The sequence below is a fragment of the Lonchura striata genome, chromosome 3 (genome assembly GCF_046129695.1).
Source record: "Lonchura striata isolate bLonStr1 chromosome 3, bLonStr1.mat, whole genome shotgun sequence".
NCBI classification, from domain to species: domain Eukaryota; kingdom Metazoa; phylum Chordata; class Aves; order Passeriformes; family Estrildidae; genus Lonchura; species Lonchura striata.
Window position 1 is genome coordinate 98,610,975 of NC_134605.1, and position 18,971 is coordinate 98,629,945.

An 18,971-nucleotide genomic window follows, 5' to 3' on the forward strand; every position below is an offset into this window, starting at 1 on the left:
TCTTAGAGTTTTGTAGTATTCTAAGTAGCTTTTTGAAGACAGACCAGTTTCAAGATTCTAAATTCCAGTGGGGCAATGGAGCACTGCTCTCTTCTGAACTGAGTTTCAGGAACCAGTCCTTTACAGCAAATTTATGAGAGGAATAAAGGTGCTTTGTGTTTAACAACAATACAGGCTTTTCTTTCTTTCTAAAAATTCTTGAATCTCAAAACATTCCTCATCTTTTCATTTTGTGTCCATGGGAACTAATGTCTCTTCATTCTTAAACACCATCCAGTTGTCTTCCTTGTTAAGTGCTGTCACCTGAAACTTTGCTGATTCTGGCACTGAATTGTAATTCTTTAATTTCTCAGAAGAGAAATCACCTTATCTCAAGCTATACATTAGGGATCTGACACAACAGAGCATGTATTGAATATAGTCTGGTGAATGCAAAAGTGGCCCACAGTCTGCTGACCTTGCTTATTTTCATTGGAGATCTGGAGCTGTAGGATCAGAATAAGATCAAAAGGCCATGTCTATGTAAGGGTACCTCCATTGTGTAGTCTTTAGATACAGCTGAGCTGCTGACAGGAACGATGTGGTTCAGCATGACCTGAGGCTTGAGAAGTGACCTTTCAGGATGTGCTTCTTGTGACCATTGTGACTGCAGAGGTATTTACAACTGCCTGGGTACTAGAAAGACTGAATTTCCCTCTGCAGATGTTACTCTCTTCCCCTTGTGTCAACAGGCTGGTTTATGGCCCAGGGCAGAGACTGAATGGCTGTGGTGGTTAGGGATGGTGACACAGGGTGAGGGAGCAGCCCAGGGGAAACACAAGCTCTGCAGATGAACGTTAGAAGAATCTCTGGGACTGTAGCAAGGTAACTTCAGCAGTTGGTATCCCTGAGGGCTTCCCCTCTGACTGGGTTCCTGAGATGGCCCAGGGGCCTGAGGCTTTATCCACACAACACAGCACATCCTGAGGCTCTGAGAGGGGCGGCGCTCCAGGGCGTCCTGAAAGATAACATACAGCAGTGCTCACATTCATCCAGGGCATACCTTACAAATACTGTGACCCTAAGATATAAATATTGAATTTAAATTAAAACATGCGGTATACCTCTGCCACATCTCAGTAAATAAGATGTTACAGACTCAGTCCTGTCCAGTTTCACCCTTGGAGTAGCATGCTCCCCCACTGCTGGTTTAAATAGTCTCTTTGGGGAGCTTTGAGGGAAATAGAAAAAATGCCAACACTCTACTCCATGTTTTCCTTCTTGCTTTTGTCTACACACTACTATTTCAATTACTGGTGATGTTGTTATTATTAGTACTAGGCAAAATAAATCTTCTAAAATTCTCCACAAAAGACTGAGAGCAATGCAAAGGTACATGATGTAAAATGTAGTAAGGGTGGGAAAAGCATACAATCACATATGCTTAAACCAGATGCACTTCCAAATGCAAAAGGACCTGAAAAAACATACTTTTCTGAACAAACGTTTTTAATTTGCAGAATTTGCACTAATTTGTAGACATAAATCTCTGGAAATAGTCCTATGAGACCAAATAAATTTTCAAATAGGTGTTATTTTCAAGTTAATTCTAAAAGAGCAAACACACTTGCTATTCTAAAGCTGCTACATGTTGCAATTGGTATCATTAAAACATGAGTTAAACCTCCAAAATCATGGGAAAGACTTTAAAATAACTAGGTATCTGCTCTTCTGGGGATTAATAAATTTAGAAATCATGTGAAACATTTCTCCTAAACCGTGGTAACAAATTTTCGAAAATGAAAGAGGTTTTGAAAGTGTTTCTCTGAACAATCAACACCAGGGATTGATACTTCATGGAAAGAATGTAAGAATTGGGATGAAACTACAGAATCCACTAATAAGGCTCGCCACACAGTGTTTTACTAATCTGCTATGAATTATATGTACTATAGAAATTTCCTGAGTTTAACATCCATCTGCCTGAAAATTGTCACACAGTAATTAGCAGCTGCCAGACTACATTTATTTGCATGCTTATTTAAAGATAAGTGATGACACTAAGGAGATTTTCTATGAACCATCTTCTTGTTGTGTTCCCTCAAAACACCCTTAATAGAATTAAGAAATATACCTCAGAATCATTGTAAGTGCTGAGTACATACAAAGAAGGCCAAGAAAAAGTGTTTCCTCAAACTATCTAAAGCTAGCAAAGAAAGAAATTTTGTGGAAAGCCATTGACATAACATAAAGACAGAGCAAATAGAAACAATCTGTCATGGAGCTGATTAATGGAGGGCAATAATGATGACTGCTGTGGGTTAAAAAAAAACAACCTTACACATTTTGGGTCCTATCCTAGGCAACTGCTTGAGGGATCATCATATTCTAACCAGATCATCATGTTCTTTCCCTGCTACTCTCAGAAGTCCATTAGCATGTCCTCTCACTAAACAGATATTAATTTTCCTCTGATCCATGACATTTACCTCCAACTTTGACATGTTAAATTTCAAGGACACAAAGTCTTTTGTGCTTTCTTTCATGTTGACCCTTATTCTTGCAATAATTCCCCCTTAAGCACACCAATCTATCACATAACCCTTCTTGAAAATCCTACTTAAAATGTCTAAAGAAACATTTGGGCAGCAGTGTGTGAAGATCATAAACTGTAATACAGACCAATAATGGTCCAGTATTTCCTTATATTAACTCAATTGCCTTTCATTAGCTGATTTTAAATATCAAGATCTCCAGAGGCTGCCTTATTGTTCTGTTTCTATAGCACCTGATCCTCAGTTTGAGTTCTCACTAGCAGTGATGCAAATAAAGATTTTGACATACAGATAAGATTTCTAAAGGCTCAAAACCAACCATACAAATAAACAAAAACATAAGAAAATCAGTTTTTTTTAAATCTGTCTTACTATTTTGAAGATGACATGTTTTTAACAACACAGGCTGATGCAACCATTAATGCTGTTTTGAAGTCACTGTTGGGAGAAATGTTTGTACAAATCAAGTATTCTGACTAATGGAGCTGTAGTTGGTGTGTATCCAGTAGATAAGAAGCTTTTCAGCAATGTGCAGAACATGAATCTTTGGAAAATATTTTTATTTATTTCTCTTTAGAAGAAGATCTCTGAGTGACTGGGTCAAAGAAGGCAGTGGCATTTTATCTAGGGAGGGACAGAGGGAGGGAGGGTCCAAAACAGGAGGAGCCATGGTAAGGAAGCAAGGAGGAAAACATAGAGACAAAATAGTAGTACCCCATTCTGCACAAGCAAGCTTTGTTCACAGCTGTCTCATTATCAAGTGTATTCCACTTCAATACTTATTCACAGGTTCAAAGATTGGTTGAAATTAAGTATCACTCATAAATACCTAAAGGCCAGACTGTACATTGGGACCAGAAAGTCTAATAATACACTTGAATGCAACAATGAAAGAGTAGAGAACCAGGAGAGTAATTTATTGAGGTGTTAGAACTGTAAAAATTATGGAAGGGCTGAGAAAACAGCCTTTCAGTGAGAGATACAGGATTTGCACATACTAATAAAAGTGTTACTGCAGAGTAATGAGGTGCCATGTGTCAGCTGACTCACAGTCACCCCCTGAATACTCAGTTTGAGTTTGTGGCTAATGCAAAGCAGTTCAAATTAACTCTGCCCTCTTTAAAAGAGGGGAGTTATTCTATATATATATTAAGAAATAAACTGGAAAATTATTTCATGTCTGTGTACAAGAATGCTTACAAGTCGAAAAGTCTGAATACCAAATAGTTCCTCAAATACTGAAAGATTGGAATAATAGCTGTGGATGCAATTAGCTGATGTCCTAAAACACAACAGAAGCAGGGAATTTTCCAAATTGTTGAGTCCTGATATGAAATCTAAACAACTTCTAGAAAGTTTACCCAAGTACAACTTTTTAGCTTCATAAAGAGGAGAGCTGAGGCAAATGCACAGTCTGTCAAGAAAAGGACCTTGCAGTTTCATTGGGATGGCAAATTTTTGCATCTATTTAAGTTAAAGATAGAAGAAGATCAGATATCATTGCAATCATCTAACCTAATCTGCTGTACAAAATAGAATCTGTAGAATTCAAAGACTCATTGCATGATGGCACTGTCTGTCCTGTTTTCAGCTGGGATAGAGCTAATCTCCTTCTTCACAGCTGGCACATCTGGCACAATCCCGCATTTGGAATTTAGTATGAAAATAATGTTGATACCACACCAATTTAGTTGTTGCTAAGTAGTGCTTACTCTAAATCAAGGACTTTCAATTTTCCCATGCTCTACCTGCAAGCAGGTGCATGAGAAGCCAGGAAAGTGCAGAACTCTGACCAGGCCAAAGGGATATTCTGGACCATTGAATGCTATGTTCGGCACATAACCTGGGCTTGGTTGGAGGTATCAACCACTGCTTGGTGATGGGACAGGTATTGGCCAGTAGCTGGTGAGCATTGCCCTGCGTATGGCTTGTTCATCTTCAGTTTTAGACCTTTCTCTCCTCAGTAAAATTACTAATATAAACATTATTATTTTATTTGGATTCCATTATTAAACTGTTCTTAGCTCAACCCACAAGTTTTTTTCCTTTATTTTTGATTCTCCTTTCCATGGGCAGAGAAGCAGTGATGGGTGTCCATGTGGTACTTTGTTGCTTTGTACTGGATTGGAGTTAAACCATTACATAATCTCAGTTGTATATACTACAATATCAAACTGTGGGTGCAACCACTAGAGGCTGTATTATTATGTTGCAGATTTGCACTATAATCTGATAGAAGAGCTGCTGCAGAAAGTCAAAGTCTAAGAGTATTTGCCTTTCAGACCCCAAATTTTTCATCCCCTTCAAAATATCAAAATAAATATGCCACACAGGGAGATATGGTAGGTAGTTTAAGAATGCTAGTGTTTACTAAGTTTGGGTAATAGTGTGATAAGTGTTGCCTTAAAGGTACCACTATCAGCTAATGCAAAAATGAGCATGCAAGATCACACATTTTTAACAAGAATTAATATTTATCCTCAACTATACTTATTTATTATGTGATGTACAAATACAGAAATTAAATGCATTAGCAGCAGAACAATGTATACCTTTATATGCTGTAGTAACTGATCATACATAATTATTAACAAGGAGAGCGGCAATGAAGTTAGAAGCAAAACAACAGTGGTGACTTTCATTGGAGAAAATAAGGAATTATTAGGATGGAAAAACTATTAAGAGTTAAAAAACTGGAAGAACATGCAGATAGACCCTGCATCCATTCATCTGATTTACTACAACCAGTAAAATAAATATGGTTGACAGGCTTTATTATTTATGCTAAAGAATCTAGCAAGGATTGCAATGGGCAGTAACATCTGGGCAGGCTTACAGTTATTTATTTGGACATTTTACAAATGGCAGCAAAAGAGTACCTGCTTACTCATCTGAAATCCCTGAAGAGTTTTAAAACAGAGTAATAAAGAATCACTTATAGAAAGCTAATAACTATCACCGGAGGGGAGTGAAAGAGCCACAGGAGACTTTCTGGGCCAAAATACAAACTTCTAAAGCTTTCTGCAGGAATAGGATAGAAGTCCTAAGGGCTTTGGGGCCGAAAGAAACCACTGCCATGGATCACATCCCTGTATTCCCAATGCAAGCAACACCATGCTCGTTCAGTGACACCTTGCCAGTGTCCTTTCTGCTGCATCAGTCACAAACACTACAGCTCGGCTGAGTTTCACCCTTTTTGCCTTGAGTGATCCTTGTGGCTTTATGCTGAAGAACAAAGCAACTCCTCCGATAGCTCTTATTCCTTGAGTACAGAAAAAGCTTTTTAAGAATTTACATTTAACCGTTACTTAGCCTAAAAATATTTTTGCACGGACCTCTTGGGGACGACAACATTTATCTTTAGCTCCCTCGAAACTAGACAACCAATTCGTAAAACAGATTAAACTGTTGAACCATAAATTACGAGCTGTGAGGGAAGAGACTGTCTCTGCACCTGCAGGCATTCCCGGAGGGGACAGCGCGGAGACCTGTCCTGTGGGCTCCAACCTGCTTCCCCTCCTACCAGGCAGGCACTGCGCCTCACCTTCCCCTGCCCTTGCGCTTTTGTTGTTAAACACTCTCCGAAGCGCTCGGCGGGATCCGTCCTGCCCGTGGCTGGGCTCACCCAGCCGGCGCCCGCCACTCCGCTCCCCGCGGGGCTCGGGGGGACGGGCTGGGGCAGGGAAAGGGGGAGGGGGCCGCCATCTTCCCGCGCGGGCGCGGCGGCAGGTCCGCTCCGGGGCTGCCGGGGGTCGCCAGCGTGTGAGGAGCGGGGGAGGAGGAGGAAAGCGAGAGGGAGAAAGCGAACGGGAGGGCGGGGTGTGGAGGCAGCTCCCGCGGCTGGGCGTGTGCCCGGCCCCCGGTGCGGCGTGACCGCGCGGGAGGAGCAGGAGGAGGAGTGTGGGTGCGGGGAATTTCCTTGTGTGGCGGCGGAGGAACAACACCGCTCCAGACAGCAGGGCTGCGAGGAGGGCGCTGCCGCCGCCGCCGCCGGTTGCCGAGCGATGTGAGGGGGAGCCCCCGCTGCGCCCTCCCCTCCCTGCCCCTGGAGCCGCCTGCTTTCCCCCTCCCTCCCCTCGCTCATCCCCGCCCCGCCATGCCGGACCAGATCTCCGTGTCGGAATTCGTGTCCGAGACCAATGAGGATTACAAGTCACCCACCGCCTCCAACTTCACCACCCGGATGGCCCAGTGCAGGAACACGGTGGCGGCCATCGAGGAGGTGAGCCCGGGCGGGGGGCGCGGGGCGCGCAGCGCTCTCTGGCCTGGCAGCAGAGAACAAGGCGCTACCGGCGCTGGCTCCTGCCGCTCCCTCTCCCGCCCGGCCCCGAGCAGCGCCCTCGGCTGCCGCTCGGAGGAAATGGAAATGGGCTCGCCCGAGTGGAGAGAAACGGAGGGGGGAAGGGCCGGGGCGCCTCTCCCCCGGCCCGCGGGGCTCACGCTCCGCCCGCCCCGCAGCGCACGGCGGGGCAGGCTCGTCTGCCGCCCGCGGCTGGGGGAGCCCGAGCCGGCGCTTCTCGCTCCTCCTGGCGCTCGAGGAGCCCCGATCCGGGCGGTTCCGCCCGCTTTCCTAGTAAATGTGTGTGTGTGTGTGTGTGTGGTGGTGGGGGGGGGGGGACTTGAACTCTGCAGTCTCCTCAGTCAGCCCCTTCCTTCACATCGACCCCTTAACCGCCTTGGCCTCGCCAGCTGCTGTGTGGGGCTTCGGCTTTCCCTGTTTGTCCTTTCCCCGAGTGTGTGTCTGCCTGCCCCCGGGCACAGGTGGGATTTAATCCGCTTTCCAGTTCCCGCACACAGAAATTTAAACGCACTTCCCCCGGCCATACGGTTTAAGGCAGCCGTCCCTGGGATCCGCTCCCGCTCTTCGGTGCGCGGGGTCCCGAGCTCCTCCTTCTTCCCTGCCGCCTCCGGGACAGCCGGGCTGCGGGTGCCCGGCGTGAGCCGCTTTTGTCTCGCCGAGAGCCGAGTGTTTCTCTGCCTTTAAAGATACTCGGAACGTGCTGTTGAGCCTGATGGTGAGAGCCCACCCTCTTTCCCACGGGGGACGTCTGCCAGCATCGGGAGAGGGAAGCTCTTTTCCCTCCTGTTTCAAATCAGAGGGAAATCTGGGACAGGTCTGAACACAGTGAGAGCACATTCCACATCCCAGTCATACACGCAGAATGAAATGAGAAGCGTCTGTGTATCCTGACTCTTCTAGCAGCTTCTCTGAAGTAACTTATAGGACGGGGGAATCTTGTGCTGCAGATTAATTTGCTCCATCTACCTGTTACATCAGTTCTTACAGTGTGTGTTTAGTTGATTTGTTTTGCAGTAAGCATGTATTTTAAAAAGAGCCTCTTCAGCAAAAAGAATCTTGTCGGTTGTTGATGTCCCTTCTTTCAAAAGAACTGCCACTAGCAATGGATTATTAACGTGTCTTTAGTGAACAAGACCCAGGTTAGGTGTTTAAACACCCTTTTCAGGATTTTCCTGTTTTGCCAGTTCCCAAAGCCACTAAAGCAAGGAGTTGAATTCAAAATAATCTTGTTCCTGAGGTAATTTTCTGCCCTGCAAGCTTGCACTTAAATGCCTGGATTTAATTATGCTTTATTAACCCAATAGTCTTAAGATCAACAATTCTGTAACAAAGGCAACCTCTTCCTGAATATTTATAGTGATGAATAATTTTAATTGCACGGTAGAAGTGCTTAATAATTGATTAATACAAGATTAAGCATTCGGGCCAAAAGCAGTTTTGTGAGATTTAGAGATTTTTATTGCTGAAAAAAAATTGTTTTTTCTCTAAGTCTAATAGTGGATTTGTGTTAGATTTTTAATATAACTCAATCACAACATTAAATCTTTCTTTGTATCCGCCTATTTCTGGTATTAGATGCTGTATGCTAGCTTAGTACAAAATTATCTTTAGTAATAGTGATGATAAACAATGAGCCTAGTAAAGTTTGTAAGGCAGGAGGTGAGAGATTGCAGAGACTGGCAGTAGTTGTTAATAGTATTGATCTATCTGGCACTTCTGGCAAAATATCAGCAGTTCCTGCTTGTTTGTGCTGCTGTCTGAAAGCATGTGTGGAAATGACTACTGAATCTTTTTCTCTGTGATTTGTCAAGAACAACAAATATATTTTCATAGTTTCAAAATAGTGATTTTTTTTTTTTTTCATGTTTAGACTTCTTTGGTTTGGAAATACTCAGGTCCTTTAGCATGACGTGCCTGGTTTTTCAGGTTAAATGTGATTCTTGGATAAAAAGCTGTCTGTAAATTGTGTAATAGAGAAGTCAGGGCTCAACACATTTTTTCTGGGAGGCTGGGCAAGAAGTAGTTCATCAGCTTGTTACGAACTAAAGCTTATTAAAGAATGCAACTAAAAATATTCAGGGAATACAAAGAACCTGTGCATTTCCAGCGGCATGGTATTGTGAAGCACTGATTTGCAGAGCACACTGCTCTCTTGCAGCAGGCAGTGTAGTTCTGGGATCTGGGAGGTCTGGCTGTGTGTGATTGTGGGAATGTATTACTTTAGAGCAGTTAATAGGTAAGTTGAAATTGGTTCACTGCTGACTTTGTGTATGCAGTGGTTTGAACAAGCAACTGTAAGAGCTAGTTTATTAACTGAAGACACATTTTTGCTTCCCAGGATATTATATACATTTATTAAATCAACAAATTAAGTGATTAATACTAAGACTTAGAGGATGTCTCTTTACTGCTACTCCCAGAAAATATGGTTCTACAATGGAATATTCAACTCCCTGCATGAAGGCAGCTCTAGGCTCCAAGTCTGGTGCTCCCTTGGGAGCTGGGGAGGCAGTGTAGAAGCACAGGAGGGAGAGGCTGCTGTGACTTTTAGCCTGAGCTCAACTGTCCACAAACACAGATATGTTTTCACATCCCATTGTGATGTCTTTTGCACTTAACATTGCTGGCTACTAGTTTTGTAATTCTGCCTTTGTTAATTAGCAGGTACCTAATAGTGTCTTGAAAGTTTAGTTAATGAAGCTTTCCATGGTGGAGTGGAAGAAGTTTGTTAAGTGAGGAAGTCAATACAATGTTGGACAATTCAGGATGTATAATTTATCTGTATATCTTTGTGGGCAGTGGTATTGCCTTAAATCTGAACTTGGATTAACTGACCTCTGTCAGTTTCACAATATGGTTGATTCTTAGTATAAGTTGAAAATACTTTCAATTTTGCTGTTTTATATAATTATATACACTGATTACAGACATGGATTAAGGCTTTTGAGATCACCAGAAACACCTGCATTGCAGTTTGGGAGCTGGTGCCTGTTCAAACACTTGCAGGAAGAGCTGATTCTTTGCTGAATCTGTTTATTTGCTCTCAGTAGTGGAAAAGGGATTAGGGAAGGCATACTTGTGGAACACAAAGTGATTTCAAGGGAAAAGAATCATATAGTTTCTTCTTTGTTCTCAGATTAGGATGTTGCTTAGCAAAATGTTGGGAATATTTTGCTGCTTCTGAAACAAAATTATTAGTGAGCAATATGTCACAGGCCCTTACAGGTTACTGTTTAATCTTTACATGTGTGATAGTGACTAAGATGAAATAAGTTTTAATTGATAGAGTGCAGAGCATGGTCACATGACTGGGGGAAGGGTTGCTTGAAATCAGTAATCTGGTCTGAGAACTGCAGCCTTTTTAATTGTCTGCTTTTACTAAAGGTCACAGGATCTAAAAATTTGTGGTGACCATTCTTAAACTCTGAATGCTTAAAAATCTGGTTTCAGTACTGCTGTTACTTAGAACACATGTTTCTCTCTTTTATATGCTGTAAGTTAAATAAAATAGTCCCTAAATTGTAATGAAACCTGCATAGTGGTTGTAGCCACTGTAATAATTTTAAAGAATTTTAAGAAGTAGTTTAAGGAGTAATTGAATGACTAGAATCTAATTGTGCCACCTTTTTTTTTTTTTTTTTTTTTTTTTTTAAGCATGAGTTAAGTTTTACAATCAAGAGTGGAAGTGAAGCCCATATTTCTGTTCTGGCTGTTTACTGGGGTCCAGTCCCGGACCAAGTAATTAGGATAGGGAGCAGTTTTGCAGACTAATATGTAAACAGAGAGTAGCAGACTGTCCCTGTGCTTAAGACATTTCCATTAAGACATTTCCATTAAGACATTTCCATCTAAGTCAGGATTGAGGTACAAAATTTACCCACCTACTTAAACTTCACTGCATGCACAGATTTCCCTGTGAAGGGAGGAGAATGGAAACACTGAGAGAAGTTTAATAGGTTACTGGAACACCTCCACATAACAGTGGCACTTGCCACTGAAGTAAATGTTCTCTAAAAAGTAGAGAGGACAAACATGGGGGAAATATGTAAAGTGTACAACCAAAATAAAAAGCATAGTGGTACCAAAGATGGTTTTAGTTCTCTGGATAGAAATAGATTTCAATTGCATACAGTCTATTTACAAACCGCTCTCAATAAATTTTTGTAAAAGTTGAGGAATTAATGTTAAAGGCATAACTTGTAATTTCAGGTCTCTACTTGCCTTTGTTTTGTAGGTCCCATTCCATGATGATTATACCTCAATAATTCTGTTATTTTACCCTTTCAACAATTTTTTTTTTTCAATTACCACTTGTACAAATGCAGCATGTCATTTCTGCATCAAATCCTTTTCTTCCTCACTGTTATTTATAATGCAGTTTTCTGTCAGAAATGGCAAATCTTCCCACCTAAGGCAGTCCACAGTTTTCAGCTGGCTTGGAGTGGTGTAAGGGATCAATGTTTATTGAATTTGATTCCCTCTTTTACGGTACAATTCTGTAGCATTCTCTTCTGCATTTTGGTTCTGCGAAGCTAATGAGGGGGAGATGTAATAACAGCTTAGTAGGCTGGGGGAATGCGAGTCTGGATAAATGGATACACATATATATTTACTTTTTGCTTGCTACATTTATAGAACTGGATTCTGTTTTCCTATAGGTGATGATTGTGCCTTGCATTTCAAAGTTACATGAAGAGGGTGATTCTCTACAGTTTGAGAAGCAGTGGGAAGTGTCATATACTATAGTGCATTTTGAGAAATTTACTATGGTTTCTTGTATATTTCTTTTTAATAAAATGTATCTTTATGTCGACTACAGCATGCTCTTTAGTAGAACATATTTGCACATTTTTCTTACCTCACTGTTAAATACACTTCCACAAATACTTGTTATTTAAAATGTTTTTTGTGTTCCTTTCTGGAATCATGATTCTCTGTCATCAGCATCCAGAGGTTTTCTGGAAAAGTCATTATAACACAAAAGGCATGATGATTTCAAAAGGAGTGTGGGAATTGTTTTCTTTTTGAGAGGAATATAGAGGATGAAAATTGCAGAAATACAGGAGATAAACTGTATGGCTTCAGCTGGAGCTTTGTGCATATTTTCAAATAGATAATTTCAACTTTAAACCCTTAACGTCAACATGCAGTCAGTTAAAACAATATCAAACCACAAAAAACCATTTCTGTGCACCATACTTTAGGGCATTTGATGATGAATCTGCTTCACATTACCACATGCTCCCATTCCTCCTAGGAGCATGAATGAAAAATATAGATTTATAAAGAAAGATATAAATATTTCCAAAGTATTTTACTAATTGGGGGTTTTGTGTTTGAGTTTTCCATACTGTTGGTGTATTTTTCAGAACCATCTTATCTGAATCTAGTGTACTTCATGCTGATGTTAGAATATGGTAATGTAGAAAGTGGATACTTCTGCTTAGGTTCAACCCACTTTTTCTTCCTCTTCATTTTGTTCTCTGTGTACCATAATATGCAGCAATATTAGGTAAAGGTGAATAAAGGTGAAGCATTTATTCTGAAAGGGATTGCAAAGTCACAGGACAAAAACCTAATCCCTGCTCCAGAGTTCTTACAGTCCACATGTCAAGTGGATCTAGCTGGTGAATACAGGTGGAGAAATGCAAGAAAACTTGGTGCACCTGACTAGTGTAGTGTATTAGTAGCTGAACCACTGTGAAGTGCTTTCTTTTTATTCATATGCATTGGAGTAGTGGTTATTAAACATTTAGTTCAACTCTTAAATCTATGATTGTTTTATAATTTCCACCTTCCATGTGTGAGTACGTGTATGTATTACATGCAGGCATTCCCTGTGTAAAATCCAGCACTGCACTTTCTGAGCCTCACTCTTGAGAGCCCACACGGTCTGTCTGCTCCAGTTTCCCAGAAACAACCTTTCCACTTAAAGCTCCACAGAAGTCGGGTCTGGCCTTGTTTAGGCTGATTCTTCCCTCTCTTGTCTTGGGTATCAAGCTCCTCTATGCTTTCGAAATGTCTCCTTATCTTTCTTAATTTCTTGAAACTTCTTTGCTACAGCAATTATTGGTGCTTTGTCCTACCCCTGTAGAGGTCCCTGCCTTGGCCCAACCCTGTCCAAGGTACTGGAGCAATGGCTGGGGTTCAGGTGGGCTTCATGCTAAGATGAAATTCCTCTCATGGGTGGGCCAGTGGCAAGAGCCTTCACTTGTTCTCAGCCCTTGCTGTCTCCAAATAAATCTTATATTCTTCGTGAAGTTGCTTGTGAAGAGATAGTCAGGCATCTGTCATGGCAAGCCAAGATGCTGACTTTTACACAAGGATACAGAAGCTGGAGGGGCTAATGTGAAAATTGCTGGTTTAAAGGAAGGAATAAAGTTGTGGAAACAAGTGAAGTGTTTGTTGAATAGTAGGGGCTGAATTAATTATGTACTTAAAGCAAAACGAAATTAAAAGCAATGCACACACATATACATATATATGTATAGGAAAAAAAAAATTAAACTGGTGAGAGACCTGGTGAGGTCGATAGGACTGAAGAGTGCATGTTCTAAAGCCTGAAAAATGTTAATTAAATATTCCAGGAAAGGGGAAAATTATGGAAAAATCTACAGACTTGAAACACCCCAGGAAGAATGTCACAAATTATCTGAACCTGTCAGACATGTGAAGAAAAAGCCAGATATTCAGAGGAAGGTTTTGTTTTGAAGAATATGTGTAAAGATAAAAGACAAATTTGCAAAAGTCAAGTTTCTTTAGGAGTGATAGGAGGCAGTAAAGAAAACAAAACTGCTTTTAAGGACATAGAATTGCTAGGAGAAAAAGAAGACATAATATGCAATTAGAATGTAGTAGCATTAAAGATAATGTAGCTATTGCCAAATCTAAACAAGTGCTATGCTGCAGTTTTTGAGCTCAAAGTGTGAGAGAAGGTAGAATGGATGGCAGGAACAGAGATGCAAGTAAGCAAAGCAATAAACAAAATGGTGAGCTTAAAGCACTCTGTTTGTTGGGGCTGGTTAATTTATTTCCCAGGATCTTGGAAGATTTAAGATGGTAACTAGCAAATATTTCTGACAAATCCTCTTAAGACTAGCTTGATATGTGATGTAGCACAGAGGGTTAAAAAGGCAGGGATAGAAAGAAAAGGAGAAATATTTACAGCTTAAAAAAAATATTTCGGTGAATGCAGAAATGCAGACCATGACCATTAAATTGAGGAGAGCTGTTCTTACTCAAAAGATTGTAAGTGTTCCTGGATGAGTGGCAAGCAAGTACTGGTTCCCCTCCTGCTTCCAGAAATGCTTGAAAAACATTCTAAACATGCATTTACAGCAATTACCACTGCTATTCAAGAAGACGGTGCTTTTCACACTTGTAGCACAGTCAAATGTTCAAGAGGTTCACAATAGGAGAAAGTGTCTGTCTCCTTATTTACTCTTTCAACAATGCTGGAAGCTGCTGATGGGAAATCAGAATTACTGAGAATCATACTTGTAAAGCTGTATGAAGTGGTTATACCCAGGCCTCATATAGCCCTAAAATATCTCCTTTGGTCCATTTTAACTGAGACAGATTTTTTTTTTTCTTTAATCCAGCTGGAAAATGTTGTTCTCGTTATGGGACAAGCAGAAGTTTGTATCTATTAACTTTATTGCAAATTGAGGGCAGGACTTCTCTGTTTTTTGATAGCCTTTCCCCTACACAGTCTCATGTTTGTTAGCATGAAGCTTAAGCTTTTCTCTGTGCCAAATGCTTCCTGTGTGGCTGCTCTTGGTGGGGACAGAGACATAGCTCAAAGAGTTTTAGTATTAGAGATGAGATTTTCTGTGATTAAGGTGACCACAAGCTTCTTTTGTTTCAACTAAATCTAGACTTATTTTCTGATGTTTACATCAATCTAGGGGTTAAGTGGTTAAGTAAATTTTGCTGGGAAGCAACAAAAAATGGTAACACAACAAAAAGGGAAGACTCACAAAGTAATGGGCACCTGAAATGTTTAAGAGCTAACATGGAGATCAGTCAAATGTGAAGAACAAGAAAAGGAAATTTGAATTAAAAACTAATAGAGAGATTGAGTGAGTTATTCAGAAGCAGAAGTACTGTGATGGCATATGAGGAATTGAAGGGTCAGGAATTGCCACTTGGGGAGAAGAAGCATTAAGGAGGGGATAAGGAAATGCATAAAAAGTCTGAGGAAGTTCAGAGAAATTGGAATTGACAGGAACTACAAAGGAAGAGGGAGTGTGGCAACGTTCACTCAGGAAGTAGGACGAGAACACAGGCCTGAGAACGTGGGGGCAGGGCTAATGTGAAAAGGATCCGTGTAGCAAGAAGACCGGCAGGAATATAGGGAAGGGGTAGTGGTGGAGGACAGAGAATAAAGGTACCTCTTAGCTATATCCTATTGTGTAGTTTAGGACTGGAAGAAGAGTTCTGTAAGTTCCTCAGAAAATGGGATGTAATTAAGAATTATGCAGACTTTATGAGATATTATACATATCTCAATTTTATTTGGAAAGAGAAAATAATTCACCTTACAGAGGAGAATATATTGATGGAGAAACCGAGATACAGAATTGCAACTGAATAGGCTTTTTCTTATGAGCGATGGTGCTTTGCAGGAAATTAGCTTGGGTGGTGTGATTCAGTACTTCTCATCTCAAGTAGTAGGCTTTGTTTTCAAGTGAGTAGGTGTTGGACAGAATTTGAAAAATGTGCTTCTTTCTGTGTGTGAACTCTGCTTCACAAAAATATTTACTATGTAAGTGACATACTGTGCAGTGAAGTGTATTTCTTTGAAATATATTCTTTAAGAGGTGGCTGTAAAAGAAGCTATAGTATACATTCTAGCATCTGACTTGTTAAACCAAGAAGAAATAGAGAGCTGAGAGAGAAGGCTGAACTCTGTTCCTTGTTATATTGGAGCAGTGTGGTGTTAAGAACCATCTGCTGTTTGTGGACCCCTCAGCTAGCCCTGATTAAAGATCAGATTATCAATGTAGTTGTAGCCTGAAATCTATAATTCTGTCTAGGCATTATGCTAAGTATGTGTTTAGATACATCAAAACAGCTGAAGTGATTAGAGCTGAACAAACTACTTCCACATTTCTGAAAGCTTTGTACCACATTTAAAAAGCACATAGGAAGGGAAATGGTAGTGAAGGGATGTGGATGTTCTTATGGATTATTTTCTCATGTTTTATGATTTCTGTTCATTGTTAATGAAAGATTTCTTTTCTAGAATATACAATTTCAAGGAATTTTAGGCTGTATTCTAGGGAAGTCAATTCAGAAACAAATGCATGATGTAATCATTTTAAGCCACTTCAATCAACCAGGATTATTGTTTGGCTATTGCAGTAGGAATAGAAATTTCCTTAGCATTTGCAAACACAGAACCCCTGCTCCATAGTCATGTGCAAAACATGCAGTATGGAGTTTTGCAAAGCACGTGTTTTTAATTATTTATTTTCCAGCACTGTAGGTGTATGTTACACAACAATAGAAAAAAAATGCCAGCAGAGTCCTCCTACACTCTGAGCTCCATGTAGACTAGATGCTAATTGTGCTGATGAGAATAGCATTGAAGAAGCAAGTAGTAAATCTTTTCTAAGCTGCTTTTTGTTTGGTTTCATTCATTCTTCTGCTTAGTTCACTCTCTTCTGTTGCTTAAATGGTCTGGATATAGATGATAAGCTGTTCATATAAGTATTTCTAGCCCAGTCTGTTCCAGGGATGGAGTGGTCGTGCTTGCCACTGCCTTCCTTGTCCCCCAGGCCATACAGATGTGGCACTGGTGCAAGGACACATGGTGCTTAGTTACATATAGATTCAGGCATTTGTCTCTTCGTTTCAATCAGTTGATTCAGTATCTCTTTTCTGTTTCATTTAAGAACAACAGAAGTTCTGATAGGCCTGGACATGCTTCTCTGTTCTAAATTGCTTCAATTTTAAATGCAGAAGTTCTTTGTCCTAGGTAGCGTTTTGTCTTAGGTAACAGTTGTGTATGAATTTACCTTCCTAATCTAAATTGATGATACAGGGAAGTAACATCTGCTCCATTCTATAGATACCTTCCATGACATGAACTCTCTCATTATTTTGGCAAAGTCCACTCTAGTGATAAAATTTTTATTTTTGCATAAATACTATGTAAATGAGTATTGTATCTCTACTGTTTGGTGCACTAATAATTGCATCACTTAAGATTCACTTACACTTTGAGGCAGCTGTCTCTAGTGACAGGAGTGTCTGAACTGTTAATTTTTGTTATACTTAAAGCTGCTGAAATTCCAGTAGAATTTAAGATCATTGCTTTCAAGATTGTAATAGTGTCCTGAAATTTCTGTGTTGAAATCTGAAATGAATGGCAGTTCAGATGCATTCTTTCATTTAAATGTATTGATAGTGAGATCACGCAGAGATTTTCAAAGGTATGATGAATTACAGAGAAGTTGGAGTGCAAATCACAGGCTGAAGTCTGAAAGCCACTATAGAACAGAAGTAATTTTAAAATTTTTCAAGAGAAAATAAGTTATATCATTTGACACTGGTTTTTATGTGTAATTATAATAGACCATTAGTATTATAGGTAGATGCTCTTAATAAATTTCTCCCCTGATAATAGAAAGATGATGTCCAATGTGCTGCTTTACCTCTGATGAACCTTATTTTGACAGCTGGTTCTGTATGTCCCTGGGAATGGTTGGTTCATTTGAGGTGATTTGTCTTACTCTCCTGAAGTCCCCTCTAGATACCTCTGCCATTCTTTGTTGTGGAAATATGGCTTCCTAAGAGTTTCTGGTGTATCATAAACTAGATAGAGTTTGTGTGTCTTCTATCCCAGTTCAGAATGGACACCTTGTATGTGTCTGCCAGAGATGTTTGTGACACTGATTTATTATTTATTGCTGTTAAGAAGCTCTCAGAGGCCTGTTAAGACTAAAGTTTAATTTTGCTGTGTTGCTGTAGACTCTTCTCTTTTCTAGGCTAGTTTCTTCTCCCTAAAATTATTGGATACCTCAAGAAGAAAAAGTCAAAGGAATGTTGGGTGTGGAGGGATAGATCAGCTTATGGCATCCAACTGATCTGTGCACATACTGCAAAGGTTCTCATTTTTAGCATAGAGTATGTCATACATGGGGGGGAAACGTAACTGTTTAGTCTTTCATTGTTTTATAGAGTTTGTAAGAGGAATGTCTGCCTGGTTTAAGTAGAGCTTTGGAAGACTACAAATACCAAATTAGACCACTAATATGGGAACTTTTGAGTATCTGGAAATAAGTATCTCCCATACTCGGGGAAAGTATCTCCCATAAGTAACAAAAATTTCTCTTTTCTGAAAGCTTATCACATGCAGAATAAAAGGGCATTATGTTCTGCAAAGATTAATTTTTGTTGCCTCTGATGGTGTTTAAAAAGATTCAATACTGGGGAAAAGAGTTACTGAATTAAAAAATCTGCAAAAGGAAAATCCCATCAGCCAGCTCATCATAATGCTGTGGAATGATACAATGTGAAGACCAGCCTCTTCCAACAGCTGGACTCTGAACCATGAATGACTTTGATGGATGCTGACAGCAGACCGAAATGCAAAAGCATGAAGCTAAAAAAAAGTCTCTTTCAGGGTGAGGATCAGAGAATCTTGACATAGGTAAAGGGTTGCTAAATCTTACTGGTCCATTTAAGACAATCATCACTGGAACTTTAATCCTGTTGCCTATGTTACTTTATTTTACATGGTGATATATCTTAGGATGTTGAAGCATGTAATAGTAAATAAAGGGAAATGGATATCAGGAGTTGACTACTGCAACTGAAAAAAACCCCAAATATTAAATAAGGGAGTTTATTTTACACCACTCTGTTTATAAATGAGCTACTGTAAAGATTAAGTGCATCATCTATTACAATGCTTATGAGATCTGTATTTAAAGTTGAGTCATCTTGTCTTTGAAAGCAGATAGCTGCAGTGTTGGAGAAGGAAAATGTGTTTCTCGGTGTAAAAATTGGTTAATGCAGGAGGTTGATGTGTTCTGGATAAATAGTTGGCATAAGCAGCTTCCATTCTATCTCTAAGCATGAGATTTTATTTCACAAAAATGCTTGATGTCTGTTTCCTAGTTAAGTAC

General features: G+C 40.2%; 1 protein-coding gene across 3 annotated transcripts in view; it reads left to right on the forward strand.

Annotated features, from left to right (window-relative positions):
- Positions 1–6,617: 6,617 nt before the first annotated feature.
- The window catches only part of ASAP2 (ArfGAP with SH3 domain, ankyrin repeat and PH domain 2), an 82,836-nt gene continuing 70,482 nt past the window's right edge, over positions 6,618–18,971 (forward strand). For all 3 annotated transcript variants that reach the window (XM_021525431.2, XM_077782418.1, XM_021525433.2), the window contains exon 1: positions 6,618–6,756. In XM_021525431.2, coding sequence (XP_021381106.2) covers positions 6,631–6,756 — 126 coding nt within the window. In that variant the 5' untranslated portion in view covers positions 6,618–6,630. The remainder of the gene's footprint in view (positions 6,757–18,971) is intronic.